General features: G+C 40.2%; 1 protein-coding gene across 1 annotated transcript in view; it reads right to left on the reverse strand.

Moving 5' to 3' along the window:
* Positions 1-26,622, reverse strand: part of RAP1GDS1 (Rap1 GTPase-GDP dissociation stimulator 1) — a 108,356-nt gene that overhangs the window by 8,738 nt on the left and 72,996 nt on the right. The window contains exons 5-12 of the mRNA XM_025204262.1: positions 24,610-24,738; positions 19,682-19,807; positions 19,293-19,397; positions 14,849-14,992; positions 14,462-14,593; positions 13,819-13,953; positions 12,400-12,525; positions 5,315-5,454 (exon numbers count right to left, since the gene is read on the reverse strand). Of these exons, the coding sequence (XP_025060047.1) occupies positions 5,315-5,454; positions 12,400-12,525; positions 13,819-13,953; positions 14,462-14,593; positions 14,849-14,992; positions 19,293-19,397; positions 19,682-19,807; positions 24,610-24,738 (1,037 nt within the window). The remainder of the gene's footprint in view (positions 1-5,314; positions 5,455-12,399; positions 12,526-13,818; positions 13,954-14,461; positions 14,594-14,848; positions 14,993-19,292; positions 19,398-19,681; positions 19,808-24,609; positions 24,739-26,622) is intronic.

A 26,622-nucleotide genomic window follows, 5' to 3' on the forward strand; every position in this document is an offset into this window, starting at 1 on the left:
TCAGGACTTGGCAGGAATTGAATGGCTTTCTCCTGAAGCCTGTCCTTGGTAGCTCCCAACAAATATGAAACCAGAAATAATGGACAGTTACAAGATCCTGAAGCATTTTCTGTGGTTCTAAATCAAGAATTTTACAATTATCTTCCTGTTGTGTATAATGCCTAACCTGCTCAAGATGTAGGCAACAAAAATGTCGACTGGATAAAATACTCTTAAAGCAGCAGTTACTATAACTATTTAAAGAGACTCTGGGTGTATCTACATGAGACGATACTGTGCAGTAGCTCATTGCTACGCAGTTTTTGCCAGTAGTAATGAGCTACTGCGCAGTACCATTGGAAAAAACCTGTGCAGGGATGGTACTGTACAGTAACGCCGGTTACTGCACAGTCAATTAGTACTTGCGTAAGTAACAACTGTGCAGTCCACCACTTGTGTAGACATGGTCTCTGTCTACACTTTTAGGTACTAACTTGGCCCAACTTTATATTTGTAATAAAACAATGAGCAATGGGTTATTGTGTCTCTCTCTCTTTTACTGAACTGAATATTTAGTTTTTAGTTTCCTGATTTTTATAGGAGCTGAGAACTCAAAACATTATGTGCTTCCCCTGAAGCGAACACTAATGACTCTATTTTCAAGCATCTGGGAGAAGGAAAGAAGCTAGTTAGATTAAATGCCAACTGTTCTTGCCTCTTTTGTGCAAACTGCATCTGCAAAATATTTGCCTGCAAATCAGATAACTTGCATGCTGATAGGCCTCTGCATAGGCAACCACATATTTGTTCCTATTTTGCAGGTGCAAATGAAGTATCATATTTTAAAACATAGCTTTGTCTTTTAAATGAGAATGTGATTTGCTACTTCAGTCCTTTGAATAGGATGATTGAGTGAAATGTAATGACAAGGACATGAAATAAAATACAAACCTTCCCTATTTCCCTTTCCTAGCTCCAAACATAAGCTAAAACCCATTAGCTAATACTTATGCTTATGTGCTTATATTGATTCACATTCCAATGCTTTCGTGGATTATGCAATGAAATGTTGTGTGCGAGAAAAACTTCATGCAAGTGTAAGTCTGGAAGCTTGAAACTTCTTTGGTTCTTTGTTGAAGTTGCTCATTTCTTAATACTCCACTAAATGGGAACCTTTAGGACAAAAGGGGTATGTCTATAATATGTGCGTGGTCACAGCCCGGACATGTCTATATGTGCTATTAGTGTGCAGCCATAAATTCTGGTGCATATTGTGCCAGAGTTTATTGCTCCCGGGTGCCACATTTACACGAGCTGGGTCAAGTCAGAGCAGTTCTGGCTGGCAGAGGGCCCTGGGGGTCAGCCCGCCAGCCCAGGCTTTGTTCCAACCCAACTCAACGTGCCGCAAAGGGGCTGGCTGGAGTATGAGGGTGCTTCAGTGTGGAGGCTAGCCAGCAGGCAGCCCCAGCCTGCCCCATCAGTGTCTACATGTGCACTGCTGTAGTAAAAAAAAAACTCCACTGTAGGACAGTACATGTATTTACAAGTACTAACCTATGGTAGAGTTAATCTCACTGAATGAGTGGGGAAAAATACATGGCTAACATAAGGAGAAATAACTCTTGCTGTACCCATTAACTCTGTTCCAATGAGGCTACTCCATTGAGTAAGGATTGCAGATTCTGGCCATTTTTTTACAGTTTGAAAGCAATCTGTATTGATACCAAAGTGATAAGCATGCTAGAATATACTGACACCTAGTATTATCTGTATGCCTTGAATATACCTAAGTACAACTTCTATGAAGAAATATTTAGAATGAACAATTACTTTTTGGTTCTAACCACCCCAATAACCTTGTAACTCTTATAACAACTCAACTGAAATACTTATAAAACAGGGAGGGAGGAGAGAAGGCAGGTTCCTTTTGATCTCAGTACTCTGGTATTAATGGGTGTGTCTACATGTGCATTAATGTGTTTTTCCTAATGCACATTAAATTTAATACCTCTAGTATGAGGTACAAAATAAATGTGCATTAGGTTGCCCTAATGTGCAGTACCAAAAGCTTGTGTTCTTTTAAGTGACCTTAATGTGCAGCCTATTTTACTGTGCATTAGTGTAATTGCTTCGTTTCTTATGTGATGCTTTAATGTGCAGTAAAATAAGCCACTGTGCATTAAAGCACGTGTAGACACATGCAAGTCACAGATACCATAGGGTGTTATTCTGGATTTACCTTAGTGACATTGAGAGCAACTTGGCTTTCGGGGGGATGTCTGTGTTTCTACATGTGCAGTGTCATTCTCTCTCTCTCTTTAGGTACCATATACAAACAGGACATTGGTGACCACGGTCTTCCACAGATCTCTTCTCTTTGAGGCATACAGAATTTCCAGTGTCAAAACATTCATCCTTTTAGATAGACTCTTGATACAAGTCAACTTGTCTTCCACATTCTCTCCTTCCATCAATCTTTCCAGTTTGACCACATTTTCAATTTCCTCTTTCCTCATAATGTCTCTGAGAAACTCCAACAATCTCTTTCTGAAATTAATCAGCAGTTTCTTCTTGCAGCCTGCTCTTAACAAAATATCTTTATTTGAAGTGGGACTTGTCTAACATACCTTCAAGATGCACCTTAAGAATCACATCTCACTTGCTTCAATTTTCATTTCCATACGTGGCGATACTGTCTAGCATTCTGATGCATACATGTGGACTGGTATAACATAGTAATTCAAAACTCTTAATTTCATCCCCATAGAAATGGTATTATTTGTCAATATCTTTTTCATTTTCAGAAATCCGTCTTTTGCCATCCGTGTTCTCCGTTTTATTTCATGTTCACATTTACTATCTGATGTTATCCAGCTTCCCAAGTAGTTACATTTATTGACCTGCCTTATCTGTTTCTTTTCCACTTTGATGTTGCATACAGGAATGATCTTCTTTGTAATTACTATGCATTCTGTTTTTCTACAGTTGATGCCTTAAACCTTCTTCTCACTTTCACTAACAGTTTTATCTAAAATTCTCTTCTGAATCAGCTATTAAGACTGTATCATCAGCATAATGCAAGTTTTCCAAATTCTGTCCACCAAGGATCAGCCCTGGTAAATCCTCAATCTCCCTCAGTATTTTCTCACTGTACAAGTCGAACGAGTCAGGTTAAAAAATACAGACTTGCCTCGCGCCTCTCTTAATTTGGATGAAATCACTTAGTTAATTTTCTATCTTCACTGCTGCGGTTTGGTCCCAATAAAGGTTTCTTAAAATTCTCAAGTCTTTACCATCAATATCCAGTTCTTTCAATATTTTCATTAACTCCTCATGCTTGACTATTAAGAGCTTTGGTATAATCAATAAAACACAAGAAAAGGTCTTTCCTCATTTTTGTTGCCTTCTCCGAAAGCGTTTGTACTATGAAGATAGCATTTCTTGTACCTCAATCTTCAACAAAACCACATTGAACTTTCATAATCTCCGGTCTCTTTGTACTTCTAGTTCTCAACATCATCACCTTTAATAGGATCTTTGTCACATGGCTTATTAAAATGATGGTTCAATGAAGTTCACATTCAATGACTTCAGGTCATTTGGGGAGCACAATAAAGATTGATTGACTGAGGTCCTCAGGTATTTCTCCACTTTCATAAATCTCACTGATAACAGTTGTTAACTTTTCTATTCTATATTCTGTAGCTTTATTGGTTTTCGTTCAGTTGATAACTGTTTGTACTTCTGACTAAATTTTCAAACCACCCATGTTCTTCTTAGATGGATTTTCTTCTAGACTGTTGTGGAATAACTCTTCAATATACTCTGTCCATTTTTTCAATACCTGTTCTTATTCCATGATTCCATCACCACTCTTGGCTTTTATACATCCCCTAGCAGTACATCCTCCTTTGCCTGTGAGGTCATTGATATTCCTATACATTGATGTAACTTCTTTATCCTTTTGTTTTTCCATCTCTGTACATTTTTCATTAAGCCATTTTTCCTTTTTTTCACTGCACACTGATGAAATTGTTTGTCCAGTTTCTTATATTCTTCCATACAACAGGTTTTGATTAGTGTCATTAGGATAAAGAAAACTAATTAGCTCTGCCATAGTTTAGTACTTGTAACTACAAGTTCTGTCCTACAGCAGAGCTTTTTACTCTGCAGCAATGCATATGTAGATGCTAATGGGGCAGGCTGGGGCATGAGGGTGCTTCAGTGTGGGGGCTGCCTGCTAGCTAGCCCCCACACTGAAGCACCCTTGTGGTCCAGGCAGCCTCTCTACAGCATGTTGAGCTGGATGGATGCAGCTCCAGGCTGGCAGGCTGACCCCCAGGGCTCCATGCCAGCCAGTGCTGTTCCAACCCAGCTCAATGTGCTGGGCACATGTTCAAACACAGTGCCCAGGAGCAATAAACTCTGGCACTGTGTGTGCCAGAGTATATTGCTGCACATTAATTGCATGTGTAGACATGCCCTGGCAATCTCAGATTTACAGCACAAAGGTAGGTCAAAGCTTGACCCTACAAACCTAGATCTAACTTGGGAGGAGGCATTTAGATCTCACAGCTTTTTAAAAAAGTATGTCTGTAAAATACAGTATTTAAAGAAATCAGAGAATTGGGATATATGTTTAAACTTGGTGCTTATTTCTGACTGACAGGTCTTGGAGCCAGAAGAACTCTACTTTTCATCACAGAGGTGCAGCCTAGGAGTTAGCCAGGCATCTTGCTCCAGTGTTTTTCAGTCGACATGACTCAGCAGCAAACCCAGCTGAACAAGGTTAAGTGATGCAAGGTAAGTTTCTTTGCCAGCCATACCAAAAAATGTTAAAAAGCAGTGATGACTTCTGGTATATTGAGTTCTTTACTGGTTCACTTCATACAGGCCACATTAAAAAGCCATCAGACAGTGACTATTAAGTCAAAACAGATCTAAACAAGATTCAGGCAGATAATCCAAAGACTGAAGGCTCCCTGGTCTCTCTCTCATTCTTCTGACTCTTTCAGCCATGTTACATGGACATGACCATGTAACTGGTCTTTAAGAGGAGGCTGGACGTCTACCTGTCTGGGGTCATTTGAGCCCGGTTTTCTCTCCTGCCCAGGGCAAGGGGTTGGACTTGATGATCTACAAGGTCCCTTCCAACCCTACTTCTATGAATCTATGACCATAGGAGCTACTCGGCTGTGGCTGACATCTGCTGAGGTGCACACAGTCTACTTCTTTGTTAGATAACAGGGTCAAGGCCTATATTTCCAAAGACAAGGCCCAGCATGACTTTTTAAGGCTTTCCAGGTGACTTGACCTTTTTTCACCAGTAACTTACTTTTGATTTGCTGTGTCGTATCAGTGCCGAAAGCAGTCTGTTGGATTCTCCCATCACACCTGCATGGTCTTTGGCTTCACACCATTCCACCAACCTTTCAACTAATTTCACATTCTTTCCCAGCTGTTCAGCTGCATCTGCTGCATGTGAGGCAAAAAACAAAATACAAAAAAGCTGTCATTTTTTTCAGCATGTAGTAGAAACATATGTCTGAAAGTTACTAAGTGGAAGGAAAATCATGAAGTGGAACTGTGTAATTTACATTAATAGTGGAGAATGTTCCAATGTATATTAGTGAGGAAAGCTTGTCAAAAATGGAGAGAGAGATGCAGAAAATCTTTTTTAACAGTTTTCTAATATGTATATTTTTAAGTTGAACATTTCAGCCAAGAAATATATATTTCACAACACAGTTTCCCAGTATATATTCTGACTAGACCTTATATATTCCTGACATAGGATCATAAGAAAGTAAAGCTGGAAGGGACCTCAGTAAGTCATCTAGTCTAGCCCTTTGCTCAAGGGAGCCAACTAAACCATATTAGTCAAGTGTTCGTCTAACCTGCTTTTAAAAATTTCCAGGGATAGAGAGGCATCTTCTCTAGGGCGTCTGTTCCAATGTTTGACTACCCTCACAGTCAGAAAGCTCCTTCTAATTTCTAATCCAAATTTCCGCTGCAGCTTTAGGTCACTACTCCTAGTCTTGTCCCATATGGTCACAGAGAAAAGGCTATCTCCAACTTCTCTCTAATCACCATTCAGATATATGAAGATTATCATCAAGTTCCCTTTCAGTCTTCTTTTCTCCAGACTACCTAACCCTTGTTCTTTCAGCCTTTTCTTGTAAGTCATGCTTCCCAGGCCCCTAATCACTTTTGTTGATTTCCATTGACTCTTTGCAATCTAGTCGCAACTTTTTTTAAGTGTGTGGACCAAAACTGGACACAGTACTCCATATGAGGACTCACCAGTGCTGAATAGAGCAGAAGAACCACTTCCCTTGATTTGCAAGTAACCTCCTATTCATACAACCCAGTATGCTGTTGTTTTTTTTGGCAACAAGAGCACACTGTTGGCTCATATTCAGCTTACGGTCTACTGTAACCCCCAGGTCCTTCTCTGCAGCACTGCAGCCTAGCCAGTCACTCCTAGTCTCTATTTGTGCACATTATTATTCTGTCCAAAATGTAAGATTAGACATGTCCTTCCTGAATTTTACCTGATGGACTGTGGACAGTTTCTCCAGTTTATTCAAGTCATTCTGGATCCTAGTCCCACTGTCCAGTGTCTGTAACTCCACTCAACTTGGTGTCATTCTCAAATTTCCTAAGCGAGCACTTAATACCATCATCTGAATCATTAAGACGCTGAACAATACTGGACCAAGGACAGAGCCCTGGGGAATACTACTCGATACCACCTTCCAGCTAGACTTTGAACCACTGATGACTACCCATTGTGCAAAATGTTCCAACTAGTTATGTATCCACTTTACATCACTTCTGTCTACTCTGTATTTCCTTAGGTTGTTAATGACAATGTGTTGGGAGACAGTGTCAGAAGCTTTGCTAATGTCAAGGGCTAGGGGCAGACATTATACATAAACTGGTTTAAGTGATCAGAAACTGGTTTAAACATGTAACAGAACAGACATTCAGTGTACATAAACCAGTTTGAAAATGGCTGAAACTGGTTTGAGATAAACCTGGTTGAGTGTAGTATCAGGCTTAACCGATTTGGGTCAAACTGGTTTATGCAATGTCTCTCCCAGACCCCTTGCTGGTTTAAGTTGAACCAGACTCCCCCAGCATCCTAACATGCTCTCTGGGCTGGGTGGGGCTCTGCTCCAGGGAGCTAGGCTGGCTCCTCCCCTCTGCTTCCTCACTGGAGCTCTGGCAGAGACTTGCAGGCACAGCAGCATTTGTCTGGCTTCCCCTGCCCCATCCCCCCCACCACTTTACTAACCTGTAAAGATTGAATCAATTCAGTCTCAGGCTTTTTCTGTCCCTAGCCAAGGTGTATTTTACTCAATGCTCTCCCCCATCCATACAGCCAGACATCTTATCATAGAAGGAAATCAGGTTGGTCATGCATGACTTGCTTTTGGTGAATCTGGCTGTTCCTGATCAGCTTGTTCTTCTCTAGGTGCTTCACAATAGATTCCTTGAGGACCTGCTCCATGATCTTTCTAGGTATAGAGGTCAAAGTGACTGGTCTGTTCCCTAGACCCTTCTTTTTCCCCTTTCTTAAAGATGGGTGCTATATTTGCCCTTTTCCAGTTATAAGAACTGCTACTTACTGGGTCAGACCATAGGTCCATCTTGCCCAGTGTTCTGTGTCACAAGGGCAAAGAATGGATGCTGAAAGGGAGATGGAGAGGGTAGGACCATGGTTTTTCCCCTGTTCCTCTTCCTAGACCTTAAATGCAGGAGGCTGCATGTGGAAGTTTTGATTCAGAGGCAGTATCTCTAAATTCCACAGTGAACAGCTACTGATGCACCTTTCCTTCAAGAATCTTTCCAATCTCTTTCTGAATCTACTTAAATTGTCAGCTTGTGCAACATCTTGTGGCAATGAGATCTGCACTTTAATTATACTTGGTGGCCAATGAATTCCATGCTTTAATTACACTACTCAGTGTAAAAACAAAACAAAACAAAAACTTTCTTTTGTTAGTTTTAACCTTACTATTGAGTAGCTTCATTTTATGATCCTTGGTTCTTGTATTGTGAGAGATAGTAAACAATGAATCCCTATATACTTCCTTTTTGCCATTTAGTGTTTTGTAAACTCTTTTCATGTCCCCACCTCAAGCATTATCTGGGACTGCACTGAACCTTCATAAATTCTCAAAGAGGAGAGACAACAGCTCTGAAATTACCTCAGCCAATTTCTTCTGTATCCTAGGTACATCCTATCTGGCCCTACTGATCTGAAAGCATCTAGCCTCTCTACATAATCCCTAACCTGTTCTGCCACTACCCTAGGCAGTTTCACCCCTTCCCTAATATTTCCTGTCAACTGTGTGCATCATCTGGTAGGTAACCCTGTTTGTGAAGGCTGAAGTAAGAAAAAAACCACATTAAATATTTCAGCCTTCTCTACATCATCTGTAACTAGGTTGCCTTTTTTCTTTGGTCTTCCTCTTACTTTTGACATCCTTGTAGAATCCCTTATGGCTTTTTATGTCCCTTGCCAGTTGCAACTCAAATCATGCCCTAGCCTTCCTAATCTTCTCGCACACCCGTGTGATACTCTTATACTCTCGCCTGGTAGTATGACCAAGATTCTACTTTTTGTAGGATTCCTTTTAAGTCTCAACTAATTAAAAAGATTGCTGTCTAGCCAGGCTATCCTCCTGTTACACTTCCCACTTTTCTGTCACCTCAGGATACCGTGCTCCTGTGCCCTTAATATGGCCTGCTTAAAGTAAAGTCAGCATTTCTGTTGGCTGTACTTCATTAAGAATATAATAAGAAACTGACTTATGCAAGTTTTTCTTCAACTTCCTTTCCACTTTTGACAAGCTTTACTTACTGATGTACATTGGAGATATATATACATATAATATCAGGAAACTGCATTGAGAATACACACACACACTATAGATTCCAAAATGCACAAACAGCATGAAGCGGGCTGGTCTAAACACCACCCACCCCGCCGAGTCAATGGCTGATATGTAAAATTGAAAAAAAAAAAGAAAGAATTCCAATTCATGGGGTTTATGCATTTGTGGAACGCTAGCAACTGTAAAGGTAACAATTCATTCTCAGTGGGCCAATTCATAATTTTACAGGCAAAAGAAATACTTCTGATAACCTGGTCTGATCTATATATTAAATAGACCACAAATCTTCCCTGAATTAAGTCTTGCTTTGAGTCTAACAGCCATGTTTGAACTAAAGTGCATCCTTTAGGCCCCCACTACACCTTAAGACGTGCCCCAGCTACGCATTCAACCAAATCATGGTATGATGAAATAATCCATAGGCTACAAAGTTATTCCACAAAAAATGTGTAATAACTTTATAGCTTGTTCTAATCACACCACTAACTGCTCCCCTGTGGCTGGAAGCCCCATCAACTGGGAGGCTCCCAGCCACAGGGGTGCAAAACCCACTGCCAGCCCTGCAGGTGACAAGGCTGGCAGCAGTGTTCCCTGCGCTGCCCCTACTGTGAGCCTTGTCAGCTGTGGGGCTTGCAGTGAGGAGAATGTTGCTGCTGCTGCAAGCCCTGCAGCTAATGAGGTTGGGTGGCAGCAGCATTCTTCCTGCTGGAAGCCCTGCACCTGACAAAGCTTGCAGCAGCAGTGGCATTCTTCCCGCTGCCCTGACTGTGATCCCCACAGCCAACGAGGCTTGCAGTGCAGCGGGGACAGCATGGGAAATGCTCTGGTAGCTGCAGGACTCGCAGCCATGGGAGTTGGTGCAGAAGGAGCCTGAGATTATGATTCCAGGCTCCCCCTGCACCAGTGATAAGATGCAGTAGGTCTAATGCATGATTCCATAATCACATCTCCTGCCATGCATGTGTGGCATGACAGGAGGTTCATAGATTGTAAGGCTGGAAGGGACCTTGGAAGATCATCAGGTCCTGCACCAGGCAGGAAAGACAGCTGGGGTCAGGTAACCCCACCGAGGTGACCATCTAGTCTCCTCTTGAAGATTTCCAGGGTAGGCAATTGCACCACCTCTGGAGGGAGCTTATTCCACAGTCTCGACACCCTAACTGTGAAGAAGTTTTTCCTAATGTTGAGCCTGAAACGGTCTTCCAGGAGTTTGTGGCCATTACTCTTGGTTTTCCCCAAGGCTGCCCTGGTGAACAGTTGTTCACTGAGACTAGAAGTCTCAGTGAATTGATATACTCCCTTGATGTAGCAGTAAGCTGCTACCAACTCCCTTCTCAGCCTTCTCTTTCAGGCTGAAGAGTCCCAGGTCCTTTAGCCTTTCCTTGTATGGCTTGCCATGCAAGTCTCTGATCATATGGGTGGTCCTCCTGGACTCTCTCAAGCTTTACCACGTCTTTGTTAAAGTGCAGCCAGTGCCCAGAACTGGACGCAGTACTCCAGCTGCGGTCTCAGCAAAGCATAGTAGAGTGGAAGAATCACTTCTTTGGTTTTGCTGGAGATGCAGCAATTGATGCATGCCAGAGTATTATTTGCCCTGCTGGCAAATAATACTCTGGTATGACTGGATCATGCATTAGATCCCATTGTGCCTCTACCTGCATGTATAGAGGGGCCCTTAGAAAAATATCTAATATTAATATAAAGATTCCCAATGATGGAGAATCCATCATAACCCTTGGTAAGTTGCTCCAGCGGCTAATTACCCTCAATGGTGGAAACTTGTCCCTTACTTCTAGTCTGAATTTGTCCACCTTGAGTCTCCTGCCATGAGATCTTGTCCTACCTTGATTTGCTAGACTGAGGAATCTTCTAATGGCAGATTTCAGTTCCACATACATAAGGACTTCTAACTGTGACCAGTTGCTCCTTGAACTTCTCTCTAATAAGCTAAATTGGTTGAGCTACTGAAGTCTTCCATTATATTTTCTAAACCCTTATTCATTCTTGTTGTTGATTTTTTGAAACCTTGCCAATTTTTCAACATCCTTTTTGGAGCGTGGCTACCAGAATTGGATATATTTCAGTAGCTTTTGTACCAGTGCCAAATGCAGAGATAATATGTTCCCTCTACCCCTTGTTGATACTAGCTGACGTAAGGAGGAGTGAAGGGGAGTAAGAAAACCAAGGTGGTAGCAACCGTTTCTGTGCTGTTGCTGGTGGGACTCCTCTTTCTGGGGAGGGGAAAAGGAGGGAGAAAACTGAGATCTCTTCCATATTCCCTCAGCACAGAAGGTGCTGTCAGCCACGGTTATCTTTCTCTACACAATGCTTCTTAGTTTCTTCCCTTCTACAGCTTCACAACAGATATGAGAGCAGTGAAGAACCATGTCCTTCAACATTAGTGGGTGCAGGAGCCAGCTAAAAGAGGGAAAAAGAGCATGTTACATGCACTTACCCACCTTAGGAATTTACTGAGCACCAGTGGATGTTCTGGAGGTGATGTGGACGTGCTACAGTACAGCAGTAACTTTAGGTGCCTGTATATGAGTGCAGAGGCTGCTCCAATGCACTGTAATTACAGTGGAGCATGATAATTACTGTGCTCCAGCAGCTTCCCCTGTCTTGTGTTATCAGCATCCCTGTGCTTCAAAATGGTGGCAAGGGTGCTTGAACTAAAGCTCGTTGAATGGGCTTTAGTTCAAGTGCCCCTGCTGCCATTTTTAAATGCAGGGATGCTGACAGACAAGATGCTGTGGCGCTTTAATTAGAGTGGCTCTCGGATTCACTCTAATTAAAGTGCCGCCCCTCCCATCCCCAGAGCACCTGTAAAAGTGCCCTATGATGCTAACTGGCCTTTAAAGGACAGGTATAAATATATAAAATTGAAACCTGGCCTGTTCTTACAATTCTTGGTAAATGCCACAGTATTGCCAGGGGCCACCAGAAACTCTGATAAAGCAATTAAAAAATATCTTCTGAATTTAAAGTAAAAGGATATCCCAAATGGTACTGGGGCTCTTCAAATCACACTGTCTTTCCATTTTATTTACTGTAATTCGGGCTATGTGATAACCATAAAACTGCATGACATCTATTCAGCTTGAAACTGCGATTTATCAATTAATAAATACATCAGTCTATTCCAGAGAGCTCGGTAGGAAGAGATGCAAAAAGTTGCAACTGAAGAGCCCAACATGACTGGCAGCTTAAGTCAAAACACCTACAGTGAGATACATATTCATGATATGGCAGTATGGAAGAATTCTGAAGTATAAAAGTAAATAAGCGCTTGAAACTTGTTCTTGATTGTCCATGGTAGTCAACCCAGGGCTTTTAAAAACCAGCCCACGCTTCTTTCACTTTGCATATGTATTAAATTTATTCTAAGACTTCAGAAACAAAGTAGAAAAAAAAATTAAAAGAGACCTGTTTTTCTTCCATAAGAGCCTTAACAGCATATCACAGATTGAAGCAGAGAGAGATGCATTTAACATAAAGAGCAGTTTATTTTTACCTTGTGCATCTATTAACATTCGTAACGTTCCCAGAAGCTTGAATTGAACAGGGGGCATTTCAGATCTGAGAAATTTCAACACTGCTTCTGCAACGCCAGCTGATAGCATCTTAGCCTTATTTACAACTGCATGAAGAAGAACAGAAATTATGTCAAAATGCTTTTGATGATATGCTTTACTTCCAAGACAGACAGTCCTCATGCAATTTTGTCACATGGGCTGAAAAACAGCATATTAGTGTGAACCTTGTACAAAGGTGTACACGTGCACAGGTACTGAATAGATTTAATATGAATATTCTTTTTTTGGCTGCCAGGACAGAGTGTTAATTTGTTTCTTGTCCAGAAATCTAGTTCCCAGCCCTCAGTCTGAGACCTCAGTTGACTGCCAGAATTCTTGAGCTACTGGAAGACAAATCCTCTAACAGCATCTACAGAGGAAGAATAGAAATGTTCTGTGGAGACAAATCCAGTTCTAAAGGTCTGAAGTACTGTGGCCCCAGTGTTACGCTGTACCTCCGGTAAGGGAGAGAACCGAAGGATCCAGGTAATGGGGTCAACTTCTTGCTCTGCCAATGCATGAAAGCAGCTATGTAGGTTACTATGCAGGGAGTGTCACCAGCCCTGTGCAGTATCTTCCATCTCTTTGTAGCGGGTTGTGTTGGTTCCACCTCCATGGGGCTGCTCACAAGAATGAGAAGGCCACAGGGTTTCAAAATGGAACGCATTCAGTAAAGGAGGAGTAAAGAATAATGTCTGGTTCTACTCAGGATACTGAGAAGCATATATTTTATAAATAGATTATACTAGATCTCTGCTTTGGCTTATTGTATGACTGTTCCTTGTTTTAGGTTTAGGTAATCAAAATAGACAAATGAAATAATTAAAAAGAACAGTATTTAGCATTTAGATAGTACATTATCAAAGGCTGTTAGAAATCGGCTGAGTGCTCCAGCAGGCCTTCTCTATCTCTTACCCTAGATCTGGAAAATCACAGTCAGATACAGTATTCCAGAAAAGCGATTGGTGCTTCCTGTTCAGTATTACCATCTTTTGGAGACCCTCAACAGCCAGAAAAAGCCCAAACCATTGCCAAATACATGCAGTTCCACTGTACAGAAGAGACAGGGGGAGAAGCTGCACTGAAGTGTCCACTTGCCTCCCTGCATGTTGCTGAGCCAAACAGCAGAGCAGCTTTTATAGTATTACGGAAAGACAGGAGCATAAACATGGCCAATGGGTGTGTGACTTTGCTGGCTGCAAAACCTGTCCAAAAAGATGTACAAATGAGTGTGGCTTCTCTCTCTCTCAGACACATGCACACGTACCCCCTCCATCCCCATTCCCTTGCCCCAACCGCCCCTGGGCTTCACACAGACAACCAGAACTTCACTCTCAAGAAGGCAAAGTGAACCTTACCTGGAATTGCCAGGTTTCTAAGTGCACTCAGTGCTGCATGCTGCACAGTTACATTTCCATCTTCCACATGTCTGTCTAGTAGATCCATCAGCTTTTGAACTATGCCATTATCCACCATGTGGATGCAATTTCCATCTGCATGAGACAAGCCAAGTCACTTGTGGAATACTGAGCGCTATCTTGAGTGAATAATGCCTTCTCAGTATAGCAGTCCAGTTTTCCCTTTTCCCACTTTTACAGTTCAGGTAAATTAGAGCATTTGACTGCCTGTATCAACTGCAGTAACGGTAGCAATGCTACACTTCGTGTCATGGTGTGAAGAATAAAATAGAAGATATTATTCCAATATGCCCAGTAGACTACACACTGTTAAAATTATTTGAAGAGTGCATAAAAATTACTCAGGTTTAAAAACAATCCTTAAAAAGAGTGACAGAAATTCTTTAATATTATGTCTATCTTCAATATTGAAAAAAAGAGTTTGGAAAGCAAAGCTAATATCTTCCAGAAATCATGATGTGTAAGAATAATTATGATTTCCTAAAGCCAAATTTAACTAAAATCTCACCACAACAATATTCTTCACCTTTTTAATGTGTTGTGTGCAAATACATTAATGTAAATTATTATGGCATATCCTTACCATTTCTGGCAAAATTTGCAATGGCCAGTGCACCTGCAAGCTGTAGTTGATGGTTATTGGAAGGAATCCAGGAAAGCACCCTTTGGAACACGCTCCCTTTTCCTCCTTCAAATAATTTCTGCATGGATTCATCTGGAGGCAAAAAGTGTAGATGGATGACAAGCAAAAGAAATGCAAGTGTTATACCAGACTCTGCTGCCTGCTTATAATACTGATCTTCCTATAATTGTTTTCAATTTACAGGGTACAAATCTGGCCTATTAAAAATAACTAGCTAGCAAGTCTTTAAAGTTATGAGAAAGATATACTCAATATATGTAAAGTAAAATTAATCTGTCAAGTATGGCATTTCCTGCTTTGCAAAATGTACTAATACACAATACTCACCTCCAAGTAGTAATAAAACCATAAGATCAGAGGCTGTTTTAAGCTCAGCAATGTCATCCTCTTTGTCACTGTCTACAGTCTTCTGGACAATCTCGAGTAGGCATTCAACCAGACCTGCTTCAACCAGTTGCAGCTTAATGACATCTAAAGAATATCATGAATATAGGTGTTGAGATTATGAGTTAAAATATATCTATCACATACACACTGGATGCGTCTACACGTGTTATTAAGAAGAAGCAATATAATCTGGAGTTTACTGCTGTTTGAAAGTGTACCTGGGATCGCAGCAAGTTGAGCAGGGTTGGAGCAGCCCCGGCTGGCAGGGGGCTCAGGGGATCAGCCTGCCAGCCCAGGGCAGCTTCCCCCACAGCTCAACATGCTGTTGAGAGGCTGACAGGGCCAGGGAGCTGGCAGGCAGCCCCCAACACTGAAGCACCCTTGTGCCCCAGCTGGCAGTGTCTACACGTGCACTGCTGCAGAGTTTTTTACTATAGGATACAAATACTATCCTGCTGTGGAGTATATGTTTACCCCAACCTAACAGGGGCACATGTGTAGACACAGACATTCACTTCCCACCTAATTAGTCTACTGTGCAGTAAATGTCTTGTGTAGACACATGCATACAGTAGCAATACTGAGGAAATAGGAAGTGGGGAAGATATTCAGTATTGTCATTTGTTTTACTGTCTGCCTCTGTACTCCAGTCATAATAAAAATAATTTCAGTTTGAATGGCTAAAATCTATAGCTCTAGTTTCTTGTTAACACCAGGGTCAAATTCTGCTCTGTTACATTGGAAAGATTTCCCTTATAACTGAAAGTAAAGTTGAGTTCCAAGTGCCCAAAAGAGATTTCCTTTCTACTTTAGTGGTAGATAATAATGTTGCTTCAAAAGAGAAAGATATAATAATATATTTTAAAAATACAGATTGGATTCATGTAGGGATTTGAAAAACAATGTTTAAAAACCAGTAACAGATGCCCCTTAAATTTCTTACCTATTACAAAGACAAATATTGAATGGAAAATAACAGAACAGAATCAATATGATGTAAATAATTTGTAACCATGCACTAAAAAAATTGTGTGGATGTGGTCCCCCAGCCACACTATCAAGGCAAGCTTGCTATGTTTTGATGTGGTCCACCAGCCACACTATCAAGGCAAGCTTGCTATGAAGGCACAATCCTATCTTTCTCTAGAAACAGTCTACTGTTCTTTTATAGTAAATATTAATTGAAGTTTGTGTTACAGTCGGACCCAGAGGCACCAAACGGACTTGGAGGCCTCCTGTGCTAGGAATTATACAGGACTGCCTTCTGTCTCTGCCTCTAAGTTATTTCAATGCCTAGATTCTCAGCCATCTCCATGGGTAAAGAGTAAGCTTGTTCCATACAGCTGTGTAAAAGGAAATTATTCTCCCTTGTGGGGACACAATCTATTGCCCTGAAAGGAAGCTGGAACACGTTTTAGTATCTGTGAAAATGTCATGACTAACAAGAAAGGGAAAGGACTCATTAATCTCTAGTTTTTCAAGTATTAACCAGTAGGAGTGAGGAAACATGCAGTCCTGATCACGTCTTATACTCTTGCATGGACTAAATGTTAGGTGTAAGCTCTCTAGGACAGCATCTAGGATAGTCAGATCGTGGTCTATGACTGGGGCTCCTAAGTAGCAGGCAACTGTCAATCCTCTGGAAATAAATATAAATATTATATTATATTGTAATGTATTGTATTACTTATTATTATTAGCAGCATTACTTACTGAGATTTTTTTAAAAGGCAGGCACAAGAGTGAACTGCACTGAAATTAAATCTCCAATTGGCAATTGTATCTCTTGTGCCTGGGCTAGAAACATAGGGCACCTATGTAACTATAGTGTGTTGGAGCAGACTCCACTATCTTGTGTATCAGTGTCCCCATGCTTAAAAATGCCAGTGGGGGCACTTTAACTAAAGCTCTTGGAGCTGCTCTAATTAATGCGCCCTACCCCACCATGGCATGTCTATAAATGCCCATAAAGTTTGATTTGAAGTGCTACATGCTAGGGAAAGCTACAGGAAGAGAGACCCTATCAGGGCCTTTCTCCAGACTTAGAATCGCAGTGCCCTTGCACCTCTCACCCCTAAGGGGCAAGAGTATTTGCCCAGTATATCTGTGTTGTTGCTGCTTCACCCTTGCTCTTGCCTCTCAAATCATCTTTCCACAGTGGAGCAAAAGCCCCTTGGAATTATCCTCCACCATTTTCAAATCGTGCGAACCCCCTGTGGGAGCTCCTTCAATCCTGACCTCCAAGCTTGTGCAGCAGCATCACGCAGGTAGTGCTCCATTAAGTGCTTTTCACAGGCCTTGAACTGTGCTAAAAACCGCTAAGTGAAATAAAACTAGGGCCCATATGGGTCTTTTACATGCGGAAACATCACTGTTGACAATGGGAATGTCTATATGCAAATGTGAGTGCCCTATCATAATCAATGAGAAAACTCCCACGGACTTCAGTGGAGCCAAGTTGACTCCCATTAAATCTAGGGATGGCAGCAGCAGGAGCAGGGTCAAAGTCACTTTCTGAATACCGAGCTGGGAGGGTAATTTATTCCTTGCTGAAGAAAGATTATTGGGCCATATTCTGTTCTCAGCTACTGAAGTCAATGAGATACAACAAAGAGGAGGCTCATGAGATGTTGGGTTCTGTTTCTAGCTGAAGTCTCTCTTCCCCCCCACCTCCTCAGTGCCTGATGTCCCCGTCTATATCATTGGAATAATGGTGCTTTCTAAGCTCAGAAGTTAAATTTGTTGTATGAAGATATTTCTGTTACTGTTTGTGTATTGTCACTGGTCCTATAGGAAAGCATATAAATAAATGTGTTCAGTTGAGTTACACTAGTAACAAATTTGGCCCATCCCTCTTAGATCTTTTTCTAGAACCAGGAATTTTGAAGGTTATGTTTCAAAAGATCTGGGAATGGTCATACACTGAGGGATAGTGACAGGCCACCCCATCTTCACCTGCCTTAAAGGATTGGTCTGACTTTGTCCATAATATAATGCTTTTGCTTCAGTCGTAAAGTTATGCTGTTTGTGTAAAAATTCAATGTTTCTGTCAGAGCCACTGGTCTGCTCATGAACCTTATGTGAAGAGACCCAAAATGTTCAGTTGGGAGGTTTTTTTTAAATAGGTACTTTTGCACCAAGCTACTTTAAAAACTATGATGTTCCCTTGGTTACAGAATACTAGGTTGCGGTGTGTTATGATTGGAAATATAAATCATTGCACTAGGACCCTTAAAAGAGAGTTGACTGCATGCATGCCTCATTTAAATGTTCTAGCCTGCTGACATGCTCCCCACTTTCACAATTAGAGGTGGCTAAATGATATAATTGTGACAGGTTTACTGTGATAGCACATATCAACATGCTTTGAATAATAGCAAGGGGCATTCAGTTGACTGCCTCCTAACACGCACCAAATGATGTTACCTTCCACAGCGGAGCTTACTGTATTTTACTCTGACTACAAAATATAGCCTTTGTACAAAAGAATTAAGTTTAGTGAATTATAAAAATATATTTATCAAAAACCAGATCAAATTCTTCTGCCACACTGCATAGTGAGAGCTTGAGTGACATGTGTCCTGTTTTTAGGAATGCAGATGTATTTCTGTGAACTTAATTTGTATTCCGGCTCTGCAATATGAACCAATACATTCTGTCAAAACATGCATTATTAAACAGAGAGGCAAATAGTGTTTTTATCCATTGCTGGTAACAAGAGAAAAAATCTTTGCCAAAAATATACTTTTCTTCATGTTTTGAAAATAAAGGCCCTAACTGGCTGAGTAGCACATCTGAAGCAGAATTAGTCCCCTAAGCAGCAAAACAGCATACGATGCCAAGATTATTTTTTCCAAAACAAAAACTGTGAATGCCTTTTGACACTTCTGAATAACAATACTGGATAGGGTAACACATGGAGTGGGCAAGTAAGGAGCAGTCTCATAACACAAGTCTGTCTCGCACCTCAGTCCTGATCTCTTGTATCTGATATGCAGCTGATGCTGTTTCTTGTTTCCTCTTAAGCACAGATGGTAAATCACACAAACTATGTTGGTATCTCTTGAGAGCAGATGTGCTTAAAAGTTACTAGACCGACACGGAACAGCTCATTACAGACCGAGGCAGAGTTTGAACTCAATTTCTCCTGAGGTTAATCAACTACAGGCCAGATGCAAAGGTCTTAGGCACATGCAAGTTAAGTGCTGCAATGTGTAAATTTTAGGAACAAAATCTAAAAGCCAGAGTTAGACATCTGGATGCCGTGTAGAGTGTACATAGACAGGCAGACATCTCTGAAGGACAGTCTTAAAAACCCAAACAGTGAACTGCCTAGAGCTAGCTAACAGGCAATGTTAAACACAGGGGTATAACTGTTTTCTACCGTTCTCTCTGGAGCCTGTGCACTTGAGTTGGGGCTGCAGGCAGGTACCTCTGTCCATTCTGGATTTGGAGCCCCAAATTCTCTCATAAAAGTGGCAACCTACAACTGTTTTTCAAAGATATGAGATAGTGTCAGAGGTGGGATTAGGACTCAGGAGTTGCTGACCCTCAGGCATATATGCAGGTAGTCAGGAAATCTTTACATTTTATTCTCTCTGCAGTTACTGGCAGACTTAGGCAATGCGGCATCTCCAGGAAAGATTACATTGCTGAGCAAGGTGACAAAATTCCTGCCAAATCAATATTTTTTTTAACAACTGGCATACAGATAATAGTCTATGAGGGAAAAAATAGAAATGACTGTCTCAAAAAGGAGGTTCAACTTCCCACCATTTTCTGCCAGAGGAGCCAAAACTTCAAAAATCATCTCTTTTTTGTCATGTTCTATTTGCTTCTTGAATAGTTTCACAAGCTCTTCAGCAATGTTTGTGTAGGCAAACTGTTCTTTGCTTGATTCTGTGAAGCAAAAGGGAAAATTGAGTATAGAGTAAACAAACCAAGTCAAAAGGTAGAACTGTTTTCTCTTCTCTTCACTACCAGATTTATTCAGTACAATGATTAATAGGCCTAAGTGCTCTTCACAGACAAGAACAATACACGCCAATACTAATGCTTGTCACTAAATGAAAAGGAAAAATGTCTAGGGCTTTAAGATAAATGTACTGACTTAAATTATTAATTATGTTCAAGGCTGTTAAAAATTTGCACCAGCAGAATGTAAAAGTATCCATAGCAACAGAAAAATTACAAAGATATAAATTAAGACTTTGACTGTCTTCAGAGTAACAAGAAAAATTACACATTATGTACTGAATTTTCTAGGCCGAGATGAAAGGTCAGACTGAGATCTTTAATATTTACATGGTTGCAGGCGGGTGGCATTTACTTTTGAATTTTTGCACAGATGAAGCCACAAGGACAGATTTTCTTCAGTGAACGGGGCTGCTTCACACTGCCAACAGTCAAAAAGCCCGAGGCTGAATCACTTCAGTCTTCACAAGTTAGTTAAAACTGCGTAGATTGAACTGATAAGCAAGTGAACATACGTTCACTTTTGATTCTGGAAATGCAGTCATGTCTGCAGTGGCCTAGCCCAGAAGCTGGGGCATGCAAGAGCCCTCCTCCCTGCTTGGCTGCAGCAGACAGTTTGGGCCAAGGCTAGCCCACCCACCCTGCGGGGGAGTGGGGGAGAGGGAGAGGTTTGCGGGGAGAGGTGCAAAGCATCCTGGGATGCTGGGGGACTGTGAGTGAACTTGAATCAGGAAGGATCTGGGACAGAAGTTCAATAACTGATTTAATTTTAATGAGTTCAGTCTAATACTACATCTGTACCTGTTTATCTTACACTAGTTTTGGCCATTTTGAAAGTGGTTTATGTGAACTGAACTTCTGTGATATTACAGATTTAAGCCAGTTTCTGATTACTTATACTGGTGTGTGTGCAACTTCTGTCCCTAGCCAAGAAGATTAACAGGGTTAATCACCTTTTCACCTCAGTGAAGAGGCATTACAGGTGTGGAGTCAACACATCAGGACTCCTACACTCTACCTATTCAACTCTAATGGTCAGCAGTAAAAGAGAATGTGTTATCCAAATCCAGCAATCCAGATCAGTTGCAATGGTCTCCTGCTGCCATTGGCAGTGGGTGTTTTATAGTTGCATTCAGGCTGCTCTAATTTATATGAGGGAGATCCTTCTAGTGCACACTTGGCCCAGGATTGGGGAGGCACAGTAATGGTGTGCCCTGGCATACAAATGCCAGCCTGTGTTCATTTAAGAGTGCCTGTGTATCAAACACATTTTGATGTTTTTAGTATTGCAAAAGGTAAAAGCCAAATTCTGAGCTTAGTTACGATAGCACAAATCAGAAATAACTCCATGGAAGCCAAGGGCATTATTCAGAATTCACTGCCATTTGACTGTGATCAGAATCTGGGAAAAGAAAAACATCTATTCTTTGTTCCTTTACTTGTGTTCCTTTACTTGAGTCTGCAGATCTCAGAGGACTAATAGAAATGCAGTTTCTCAAAGCCAATCATGCTCTAGTGAAATTAAAGTGAGTTTTGCAATTTACTTCAACAGAAGTGTGATCAGAACTCCTGAGAGCAGAAACAACTCAGTGAAGAGTGGAGGGACTGTGTAATCCCTCCAAATGCTGTAAAACTCTAGCTGCCCATTTCTCCTGCACTGACATGGCAATTCTGCCTTCCAGCGTCCAGCTCTCAGTGTGAACTGTGGGTGTGCACACAAAAGAGTAGCTTTTAAAAGTGACAACCCCAAAGGGGGCAATGTAATACTTTACGGGGAAGACTCTTTTATACACAGATGAAAATGAAGTGAATACGTTTAACTCTTGCCACTGTTAGTCTGGTTTATCATCTTTCCTTACAACTTCAGCATGATTTATTTCAGCATTTTTTCCTGTTCTTTCATTAGCCTTCTTCAATTTCAAAATTACTTTGGAGACTAAACAATTTGAACCTGATATATTGCATCTGACTTGAGGCAAAACGCTTACTTGAATTTCTTCTCTGACTGTGTAACAAGGAGAGAGTCCTGATAACCTTATTTGATTTTTGCAGTGAAATGTGCTCTGATCCAAAATGCTCTTGCTAGGATCAGCAGGTTAAGTGCCTTCAGATCCCTTTATCATCTGGACCCTAAATATGCAGCTGCAGCTGTAAGCAGTCAAACATTTTAATGAAGCTCATGCAGAGCTTGATCCAAAGCCTACTGAAGTCTCTCTGGATCAGTTCCATGTTGCAGTACAGCAGCAATTCTCCACACTAACATTTTCTTTTTTCTAGAGAAAAGTGGGCCACTTCTCAGATCTTGATATCTCTCTGTGCTCATACTCAGGAATGTTAAGAGGAAAAGCATTTTAGCATTTATGGCCTGACATTTAGTCATTAAAACTAAATTTCCATAGGGGCCATAAATACAGCCTCTGTTTCTACCTGCAACTGAAAATGTTAGTGTTAAGTTATCTGACAACTTGATTTGCAGAGCCAAAACAGAGGCTGTTTTTAGTGTTTTGGTGTCCTTTTTAAGCAAGCAGAACAAATTTAATGTCTCCCATTTAATGTCTCCTGATTCAGAGGCACTTTCAACTGAGTGCAAGAGAACCACTATACTGCCAAATTCCCTTATTTCACATGCATCTACAAGTAACTTGCAAGTAACAACCATTGCTACTCAATCTGCACTCCTACCAGGCTTGCATTTTATTTTTAGCACAGGAGAAAAGAAGGTCTACATAATGCTGCAGAAGTGAATTAGCTGCATTATACATGCTCTCATTGAAGAGATGCAGACCACAGGATAAAACCCTGAAGTTATGAAACAAAGTTCTAATACTAATCTAATGCTGAAGTAGGGTTCAATTATTTTAAAAAATAAGGTAAGTTAGTATAAGACTAACAGAACTGGAGATTGCTTTCAGTATATGCATGATAACCAGTATGGTAACATCAGCAACCACAGAAGTTTGCCTGATATTGTTTTGCATAAGTAAGTACTTTTAGTTTCATTTGGACAGACTAAGACCACCTCTAAAAATTGGAGGGTATGATTCAGTGCACGCTTCTTCTTTTCAGAGGAGAAACCATCAAATATTACAATTAATTCATATAATTTGTATTATTTATTTGTACTGTGGGAGCATTCATTTTTCAATAAAGGTGTCTATTCCAATGTACAGACATATATAAAACATAGTCTCTAGTCTGAATATTTTACATCTAATACTTGGTAGAAGTGCCATTTATGATGACTCTTTTTGTCAGATTGTGATACGGACACTTGTCCTTCAGTAAATAAACTGGGCTTGCTGCAAGGATTCCTGTGTGAAATGTTATGTACTGCTAATGCACAAATAGTCTGTCTAGCTTTGAAATCTGGGATTATGAGATAATTTCAGGCCACCAAACAGCCATCACATGCTACTGATGTCCATCCACACCACTGGTTTCTCTAAGTCACAAGTCACATACATTCTTTTGCCAGTATTTTGATGTGCGATGTTATAACTGTTTCTGGGAACATCACTACTGCCCCTTAGCAAAAAATATTGTAGGGTAGCATGCACAGGATATTTGTTTGTATTAGGGTAGTATTTGGCCTGTAGTTCAATTAATGCCTATTATACACTATACTCAGTATAAAACACACAAATAAGAAAACACAGGGCCAAACACACTTGGCTTATACGCAATTCCATTGAAAGCACTAGTATTTTATGGGATGTCAGAGTAGAATTTGGGCCACAGATCTGACCAAAATGTGTTTTGATCAAATTTTACATACTTTTCTAAGGCTACAGACAGCCCTTACATTTGTTCTGGGAGAAACCATTTTGTCCCAGGACTGAATCAATGTCAGAAAAATGGCAGTGCATTTGGCGGCTCACTAAACCCTGACTGAAATGGCTATGTCTGTACACACCAATCCCAGGACTTTTCTGGTCCGGGACAAACAGAAATGCAACATTGTTCCTAGCTTAAATGTAATGGTGACTTTATCTGCTTAAACTTAAATCAGCTCCTTCCTATCAATAATTAGTTATAGCCACATATTTAACCTAGGGCATCTTAAAGCTCTACTTTTTAAAATGAGGACAAGTTTATGAAATGGGTGGGCACATCTACACAAGACACTAGAAGCGCAGTAGACATTCTGTTGTACATTAGCGCATCACGGTGAAAGCCATGCTAATGCACTGGTGTGCACCAGAATTAGTCTACAGTGCATTAGTGTCACACAAAAGATGTGCACTGATGCTATTGTGCAGTAGCGCTGTTTATGGCACATTAACGTACATGTAGACATGCCCAATGTATCCCTGGTCCCATTTAGTGAATGTTTTTCCTTGAGCTGAGCCAAATTTATCTCCAGTTTGACTTTATATGCAGATAAATTAGGGTTATTACTATTACTTATTATTTGCATTATCTTTTTATCTCGGGGTTTTAATAGGCAACAATAATAAGGAGATAAACCCTGAGTAATTTAAAGCACATTTTGTTACATTAAATAAACTTAACTTAATATGTACAATGTATTAAGGACTCAGAGAAATTTAAGTTTGTACAAAAGGCAAACAAACTACATATGCTAAAGAAACAATAAAGAGAGCTCCAGTGCTTTATATTTTTGTATACATTAAGAAGAATGGAAAATTCTTTGTAAAATTGATTATGTTTAATCTTAAAAAGATAAATACATTGTATGCAATTTGGGATTAGGATCCTGGACTTACCAAGTTCTGCTAAATTTCCAAATGCAACAAGGCACATTTCAGTCAGAGCTGCATTTTGACAATGTATGCCCAACAATTTCACTAATGTAGGGATAACACCCATATTGATAAGCTGAGATTGCAGAGTATCTACACAGAAAGAAAATACAATGATGAGTTAGCATTTCTGTTTGCAGTGTTACTTTTCTTTGAAATGTAAATGCATTTTGTACAACACAGGCTACCTTTAACCTAAACAAAACTGAAATACCCAACTCCTCTTATATTGCTTAACATAGTTGTAGGACCTGATCCAACCATGGAACATGGACCCAAAACTCCCCTCTTTTTTTTTGGCTACATGACATAATCCCAAACATTTCCTCCTGATTTGGCCAAAAGGTATATCTCAAGTTTCCAACTCTTATTAGTTTTGTGTGCATTTCCCATTACTGGACCCTTAATAATTTAGTTAAACAAATAAAATTGGTGTTAAAATAGTATGGGTTCACACAGTTCACCAGACTTCTAATATATTCTGATCTTGATTCTGAGCCAACTTACACTGGTGCAGGTCAGGAGTTAATTCCACTGAAATCAACAGAATTACTTTAGTATAAAACTATCCGATTTGAGAACATGCTTCCAAATAGTATTTTCCCTTAAAGACCCAAACTGAAAAAGAATGAATATAAACTGGCATTGAAAAAAACATGAAAAGTTATATAAAAACAGGAAGCCACAATGTAGATTATGAGGAGCTTGAGAAAAAAAGAAAGTTTAATAAGACAAAAAAAAGAAGGTTTGAGAGAAGCCCTTAGAAGCCATTATGATAATTTCTTTCAGAGAATGGAAGTTTACAGTATTTACAAGTAAAGAAGTTATTGTTCCTAGGTGTCTGCAAATAGAAAGATGCTTTGATGGTTAGAGGCAGAAACATGATTTTTTTTAAATTAAAAAATGGATTATTTATAACAGTTTTTTCTGTTATACAAATTTATCTATGATATAGCAGAGAAGAGAAAAACATTTATTTCACAGTTGAATAGAATGAAGTAGACATGGACACATCATATGTTACCTGGCAATTTCCCTGAATTTTTTTAATTCTAAGGAAGTAATCTAGTTTTAAAAACAGTGAATGCAAATGGCATGTTCCAGAGCCCGATTAAAGTCTCTCTAATTTCCGTAAGCCTTGAATCAGGCCCTAAAAAGGGTTAATTTTATTCAGGGACTACGTCTACCCAGAGAGTTTTTATGTCTATTGGAGTAGAATCAGAACTATAGAGAACTGGACAGGTGTTATAACCAAAAGATATTGAGCATAGCAAATGTGGTACTATCAGCTCTCATATTCTGAGAAAAAGTTTGACATTGGACAGAATTTTTCAAACTAAAGTTGTGTATCATTTTTATATAGCCAATATTACAGATTAATCTCCTAGAGCACGTTTGATATCTCTTTGGTATGCAGTACTGTTCATGAGAATAAAAATAAACAGTTATGTACACTAATAGTCAGATGGGCACTTCAATTGTTACAAATATTGAGGATGACCAGGAATCATTATAATTGTGGCCAAGCATCCTAAGTCAAATAAAACTGTTACTTACCAGCAACTGAATTTCCTTTACTGAATTTCCACAGATCCATATTCTTTATAGAGATGTATGAGAGCACCACCTCAGTTATTAGATAGCTGTTGAAGCTGTCAAATTTCAGGTAAGTACACATATGCACTAGCGCATGCACTGAATAGCATTTTACCTCCAGTATATGTCTGTGTTGGTACCACACCATGCCTCAGTTCCACTGTAGAAATGTAATCCTTAATAAAAAGGCAGAAGGGAGAGAATGGATCTGTGAAGGAAATGATCCAGGTGGAGAACTTCAGTAACTAGCAAATACCTTATTGTTCACCTTAATTTGGGATTATCTTCCACAGATCCCTACTCTTTGGAGATTCTGGATTATTGTCCTTGAAGGAACGAAGGCAGGGAGGCACTGAAGAGTAGAGGGAAACAGATGCATAG

The sequence above is a fragment of the Alligator sinensis genome, unplaced genomic scaffold (assembly GCF_000455745.1).
Source record: "Alligator sinensis unplaced genomic scaffold, ASM45574v1 scaffold353_1, whole genome shotgun sequence".
NCBI classification, from domain to species: domain Eukaryota; kingdom Metazoa; phylum Chordata; order Crocodylia; family Alligatoridae; genus Alligator; species Alligator sinensis.